Here is a 7,223-nt window from a genome sequence, read left to right as displayed (position 1 = left end):
AACATCTCACAGGTGGTGATTTGAAGCTGATATTTCTTGAATATGACACCGAGGCATTTGAGTGACCGTATGAAACTACACCTGACATTAACGGTTTTGATGTTTGCAATTTTAACAGGAAGCACGGAGCTGTGTGTATCTAAGAAGACGGAGACGAACGGTTGGGTTATCAAGAACATTGGTATCAAGCTGTGTCAGCTTAAATGCGCTGAACATGGTCAATGTGTGAGTATCGAATACGATATTGAAACTTTAACCTGCCGTTTATCAAGAGAAGACTTAAAGATCAAGAAGAGGGAAGGACATGTCATTCTTCCAAGGGGCCAGTCACACGTAAGTAAACGTTTCCAAAGGCTTGTCTATGAAGCCGAAGAATCACTACCTAATTTCTCAGCAGCAACATATGTTACTCAGTCAGTTTGAAAATTGAGTTCGAAGAGTTGAAAAAGAGTTGTTACACAACTAGCAACCTAATGTTAGACCAAATATTCTATTTACTATACAGCTGAACTCGGATATATTTTGTAACTGTACATCTTGTTCGTTTTTTAATTATTATGTATTTTAGTGAATGAGAGTGTTTTCGTCACACTGAAGCATTATCTTCTTGACTTTAACGTCAACTCACTCCCGTGTGGTATTATCACAAACAAATTCATTTACATCTTATTTTCTTTCAACCATGGCTAAATCAAATTCAGAATTATAATATTGTTACCTGAGTTACGGAGGACAACATAACATCATTCTAGTTTGTCCGTTTTCCAGGTTCCAGTTGGTTCCTGTACATCTGATACGTGCGCTTTAGGTCAGCGGTGTTTAAAGACTCGATCTGGGAAGGAAGCCTGTGTACAAGGTAATAGCCAGTATTTTTTAATATTTTCTCTCATAATCATACCTGACGGAATTGGAACCGCTTCATCTATTATCTATTTATGTACTTGTCATGACACTGTATTTCACCATTTATGATTTATAAGTGATTCCTGCAGATTCTTCCTGGAAGTCACGGTGGCTGAGCGGGCTAGACGGCTGACTTTGTGTGCTGGCGATTAGGTGCCTGACTCTGAGGGTGGGACTCAACCAAAAAAATACTAGAATCTGTACTTTACTAAGAAAGTGAAATCCCAAATATGACATATGTTACATCTGACCACTTGCTAAATGGCATCGTGTAATCAAAGACAAAGGAAATCCTTGGTCACCTTGAGACCAGCTTAAAAAGCTTCGAGTCCACCTTTCATCAGAGACCAGTGAAGAATAGATAGTGCTCTTAATTCATCTTATATCCGAGGCCATGTTAGCTTTGAAAAGCTACGAGCGCATTTATGCCAGAGACCAGTTCTACATTAAATTGTCCAATCTTCGCCTTACATCCACAACAGATTTTAACTATAGACAGATGCACAGCAGTGCGCTTGCCATCCACAGCCCCTAGAGAGTCCAACTGTAACTAGAACCTTCACCAACCTCCTGCCATTGTTCGTCAGTTTTGGGGCACCGGAGCACTTCGTCCTTTTGGACGTCAGTTCCCGAAGATATACGGTAGAGCTGCATAAGCATAAGCCAGTGGCTAAGAAGCTAAGAGTGGTGGCCAGCTTGAGTCTCACCGCCATCAGTTCTTTCATGCGCCTCATGAGTACCATGCTGTACACTAAACGCGCAAACATTACGTGACCTAGCCGTATAGAAGTCGTCCGGTAGCATGTCATTGAGTGACAATGCACACCAGTTTGGGTCACACATTGCATGGCAAGTGTGCACTTTGTGGGTGAACAGGACGTGAACAGTGCGCCAACTATGGTTCAAGCTTTCATGTATACCATCTAAATTACATCCATTGTCACGAATTGCGCATCAGTGCGGAGGCAATGCCTGTGCAACCGTCCGGGTAGCATTAACTTTGCTGAGGCTGACCCAACTATTGACACAGGCTATGAACGAAAAAAGACAAGCACTCATGGTTGATTGGTTTGTTTTATGACTCTGCTGACTAATTTTCATGCAGCACTAGTATCACTGCCATTACTGAGCCACACAGCTGTCTTATCAGCACACCGTCGATTTGTTTTCTACGACTATATACCTCTGAAACTAAAAGGCCTAGTTCGTTGAAATTTTGGAATTTCTCGTAGTTTTGCGGCATATGAGTCTTGAATGTCAACATCTTTATGGGGATTTTCTGTATTTGGTTTGACTGCTTTTTCACGATGCTCAAGGCAGTAAAACTCCAAGGCACGCCTGAAGAGCAGCCTCCTCGTGGTGGGTGCTGGGTAACACCAATGGCTCTTCACCATTGTAAGGACCCGAGTGGAACAGATTCACAGACCCTCACTGTTGGTTGTACGAGGCAGCCAAATTGTGCAACCTGTTTAACGTGGGTTGCGTCCCTGTGTCGACAGAGGAAGGGAGTGTGGTGTTTGAGGATGGTGGAATCGGCAATAGTGTTCAACAATCCAACACACCACTTCGACCCTAACATTGCCTAGACGGGTGTTAGAAGAAGCCCGATTCTAGCAATTGGATGGTCACGCCATGCTCTGCGAATAGAATATTTATACAAGATTTGACACGACATAACACTTTTGGCATGTTCATTCCCACAAACCAGATCAGCTGCGCAAACCCATGCAGCACCCAAACTTCTGGGACAATCTGGTGATGACGGTGATGGCGGTACTGTACGTCTCCAACTGATTGTCATGGACCATCCTGACCTCTCATCAGGGGGACAGCTGCAGCCTGTCAACATTGCTGGAGTTTGACACCCCTTTACCCTTACCCCCTTACGGACACAAAGTGGAAGGATAAATGCGTTTTATTTTTTCTCACAGCCCCTCCCCCCCCCCCCCCCCCCCACACACACACACACACTTTTTGAATATTACCCCCAAACTTCTAAACCCCAACGGGTTAAGTGCAGAACTCTTTCCAGAAGGGGAAAGCCACATCAACTAGGGGATTTGAGGCTGAAAATACAAAAAGCCTTTGCGATAGACATTGATCCAGGGAAAATCAAAGCGGCTTTGAGCAGCTGAACTGGATATCTTCGGTATGCAAATGTAATTTAACATGACACATTGAATTGAAAGGCAAAACATTAGAAGGGCAAAAACAGCCCAACAGTAGAAATGTTTATGTGCTAAACATAATTTTGTGAACAACATGTTCCCTGTTTCAGCCTCCAAGACTGACGCGAATGAGGATCTGACACCTCGCAAGACGGTTCCACCGACGCCAGTGGCGACACAAGACTCTGATCACCAGGGTAGGTGGAAAACCTTGTACTGACACTATCACCTTGTAAAGTTCAACAAGCAACAACACTGTCCAGTCGTACACAAAATAATGTTACAACTTCTGGTTCTAACAGAAAGTTAGACATTCCCGTCATGTTGTATTGTTGCCAGCCATGATGGAATTGTTTAAATGATGTAGCAATGCCCGAGTCACGTATCAACATGATGAAGACATTGTAGATGTGTGACAAAAATGTCTAAAACACAGAAGTAACTTTACGTTTCAGTGGTTCCATCAAAAGAAACAGGCCGTGACCTCTACTCCGCCAGCGAGGACGGTGACCTGGAGAGAGTGAAGCAGATCCTGGCAGCGGGTCACGTGGATGTCAACACGAGAGGATGGGGGGACTTGACACCGGTGATGGTGGCAGCAAGGTGGAGACACAGAGATGTGGTGGAGTTTCTTGTGGGTAGAGGGGCTAATGTGTCACTGGTGGACAAGAACGGTTACAACATCCTTCACTGGGCCTGTTATAAAGGAGACCTGGAGACTGTGAAGCTGGTCCTGTCCATGAACGTGGTGGACATCAACACCAAGAACAACTACGGGGAGACAGCGGTCTACTTGGCGAGAATCCAGCGATATGAGCGACTGGTGGATCTCCTGGTGTCACGTGGTGCTCACTGAAGTCGGTGTCAGTGTGGACAGAGATGGAGCGTATGTCGTTAGGGACACTGACTTGGTAAGTGCCGTTCACGCAGCCATGTGTCATGATTTAGGTGATTTCTGAACACCTTCCTGAATATAAATAAAACTTGGTGAATGTATTTTCAGACATTTTGTCATGTTTTGTGTTTGGAATCTCACAGGATCAGGTGAGACAATTGTGAAGTGAGTTTAAACATAAATTAAACGGTGAGTGATTGTGCGTAGACATCTCTCGACTGTCTTAATTGGGTTCTGTGAATACTGGGAATTTTTAAACAGACAACAACAAACTGTTTGTTTACATTCGCTGCACTCTGTGACCTCAGAGTTAGTCGAGGTTCACCTATCTAATGTGGCGCCATATGTACAGTGACAGTGACGTCACAGATATATACACTGACGTGTTTTCTCTACCAGCTAGCGCGACGCAGTGCTGGCTCCGTGCCTTGCAACACAATGGTTTGACAGTTTTAGTCAAATACCTTTCAAACACAATACCGGTAATAATTATGTGCCTCGTAAATCTCGCCATTTTTGACACATGACTATTCTCTATTCGCGGTATTGTTTACTGTATCTGATAAATGTAAATATTGGATATTTACCAGTTGAACATGAATTTAAATAACAGCCAATTAGTCACATGTGCCATGTGTGCTTTGTCAAGTCGCCAATGAAACCCCACATGTAACCTTGGTATTGTCTTTAACCCCTGGATGCCAAGGGTTTTTTTCAGGCGCACATTTTCGTAAGATTTGAAAAGTGAACCTTGTCCGAGAATTGCGAGATTCCCATATTCTCCTGTTTGTGTAGATGTGTTTTCGTTCATTCTAACCTAATTTCCACTCAATGTGTAAAAGATCTCGGCTTTGGTCTCAGAATTCAACACTTTTTAGACAAAACACAAAATGAATATTTTCACCACTGAAATGGTGTCCTCAATACATCAACAATTAGAGGGTTTTGCTACATATTATCCAAGAGCGGTCATGGTAGTCGCTCTCACGTGGTAGTTAAGGATGGTGGACAAGAGACAGGGAAGACAAGAGTCGACGGTAGAGATGAAGACAGCAGCAGCCATATTTTGTTATTGTTTGGTTGCATGATGGTCGAAATGGTATACACAGTGGTAAACATGTGACAGAACGCACATCGGGACTGAGTGGCCAATGATCCCGATGTGGAGACCCGTACTGTCACTTACACACATTCAGAAGTCCGACGGCGATTCTTCATCGTCGACGTAGTTGTAGGTGGGGCGACAGCCTTGGCCGACACCACGACTAGACACACAATCCGTCCATTTCTGGCGATGATCTAGTCTCCATGGTTGGTCTTGCTGGTTGGTCTTGCTGGATGGTCTCTCGACTGGTTGGTCTCGCTGGTTGGTCTCCCCGACTGACTATATCAGTCAGGTTTTTATACACAGGGCCATTATGCCACATTGTACAAGTACATACGTAAGATTCGCCGACGTAGGGAGGTGTTAACTGACATGTATTGATAGCGTTTGAGAATTACAGGTCCTGCCCGGAGGGGGTTTTATGATAAGAGGGGATACACCGAATGTTTGCTGAATACATTACATAGACAAAGGGGAGAGAAGTTCGGTGCACTTTGGACTTAAATTGAAACAAATAGATCGTTTGAATAAATGAAGTTTTAAGGAAACTTATTGATCTGATTTAGTCTATGACAATATCTTATTGTGAGCAACACGCGCACCTGTCTGGCATCAATTTAGCGTAACTGAAACCTTCACAACACCTGAATATTCATTGAATATTAATTTAGGATATAGACTTTTCTTCTTATGATTTTGTAATTATTTCACTTCATAAGTATGCAATGGACGGTACAAAGAGATCGCTTTTTCAGTATGGTATTATTAAAATATGGACGTAAGATTAGTCCAAATTAAGACATGACCTGGTTTATATATTTTTAAAGAGTTTCCGTAAACACATTGCTGGGGTTGGATATTCTGCCCTCAGGTATGTTTTTAATCGAATTTGAATTGATTTTATTATCTAAAACAACGATAATGAATCATAAAACGTTTTTGACAAGCTCGCACCTGGTCAATCAAAATTCATAATTGCTTTGTCTATTAAAACAACACAAACAAATGCAATGAACAAGACAGTTCCTCTAAATATGTGTGCCTCTACATTTGATAAAATGTACAAATCATTTTCATTAATATTATCAATTGAACTTATCAGTTGAATTAAATCGCTGTTTATTAACCTGTTCATAGGAAACTGTAATATTTATGCCAACGTGTTGAATATTGTACATCACAGTTAACTAAGGCACCTGTTGCAGTAATGGCTACTGTGATCTTCCAACACTTGCGTAGAGGCTCAAAATGTCGTATAGTACACTTACTGAATCAATTCCCAAATAAATATTATTCAAACAATCAAAACCTTTCAAAGAATAAGGAGGCATACCTTATATCCACACATGATATGATGTTAAACATTGATATATGTTGATACTGAAATCAGTTTCATGAAGAAACATCTGAACGATATGAAAATATACATCACAATACTGAAAGTGCAATTGGAATGATATGGACATTGCCTTTACTCTTGTTCAACCGACCTTCACCTCAAAGAAATTGTCTATATGTACAACAATGTTGACGTGTGACATCACTACCGATGACCGATTCCTTTCAAAATGGCGGCTGCGCTGACAAGGGTACGCAGAATTTTGCGAGGACTCTGTTTGATTCAGGGATCTTTTATACATAAATTTTAGATGCAAGTAATCAAAATTATTCTGACTATCTGTCTATTGTTATATGTTCTTTATCGTTTACATTGTAAATGACGGAAGAAGCCAGAAATGCCGACAAGTACCGTTGTCGTTCTGCGTGAATTTTGCGTCAGTCATTGCGTCACGCTGCACTGGATGGAAAATTTCCGAAAATGCTACGCAGTGTAAAATCGGAATGTTTCTTTGTATACAAACAAGCGCAGTCTTTCGAGCACAGCGTTCGTTTTCGTACCAAGTATCTTTCATTTCGTTTTATGTAGACAATTGGTATTGGTGACAAAGGCCATTTGGAATTTGATTCTGAGATGTTTGGGGAATTCAGCGATGCATTTGTCGCAGCTGACTATGAAATATGCGTGATGTTATAGGCGTCTCAATACCGGCCTTCTCGAAACGTGATTTTGTAAACACTATTCAATATGGCGGAAAGAGCAGTTCGGCGTTCGTGTAGTGTATTTTCGAAAATATCCCAACCGATTCTGGGT

The 7,223-nt window shown here is 42.0% G+C and overlaps 1 protein-coding gene across 1 annotated transcript; it reads left to right on the top strand.

The window, feature by feature from the left end:
- The first annotated feature begins 2,210 nt into the window (after nucleotides 1–2,210).
- On the top strand, nucleotides 2,211–3,927 carry LOC137259706 (myotrophin-like). The gene is made up of 3 exons (XM_067797296.1): nucleotides 2,211–2,298; nucleotides 3,182–3,268; nucleotides 3,527–3,927. Exons 1-3 carry the CDS (start codon nucleotides 2,211–2,213, stop codon nucleotides 3,925–3,927), a joined length of 576 nt encoding a protein of 191 aa, XP_067653397.1.
- The last annotated feature ends 3,296 nt before the right edge of the window (nucleotides 3,928–7,223 follow it).

Source organism: Haliotis asinina, chromosome 13 (genome assembly GCF_037392515.1).
Source record: "Haliotis asinina isolate JCU_RB_2024 chromosome 13, JCU_Hal_asi_v2, whole genome shotgun sequence".
Taxonomy (NCBI): Eukaryota; Metazoa; Mollusca; class Gastropoda; order Lepetellida; family Haliotidae; genus Haliotis; species Haliotis asinina.
This window is presented reverse-complemented; position numbering and strand designations above follow the sequence as displayed.

Coding starts and splice junctions, on each gene's coding strand:
- LOC137259706 (XM_067797296.1), top strand. CDS start 2,211: ATGCTCAAGGCAGTAAAACTCCAAGGCACGCCTGAAGAGCAGCCTCCT. Junction 2,299..3,181: donor ACCAATGGCTCTTCACCATT/GTAAGGACCCGA, acceptor TCCCTGTTTCAG/CCTCCAAGACTGACGCGAAT. Junction 3,269..3,526: donor ACAAGACTCTGATCACCAGG/GTAGGTGGAAAA, acceptor TTTACGTTTCAG/TGGTTCCATCAAAAGAAACA.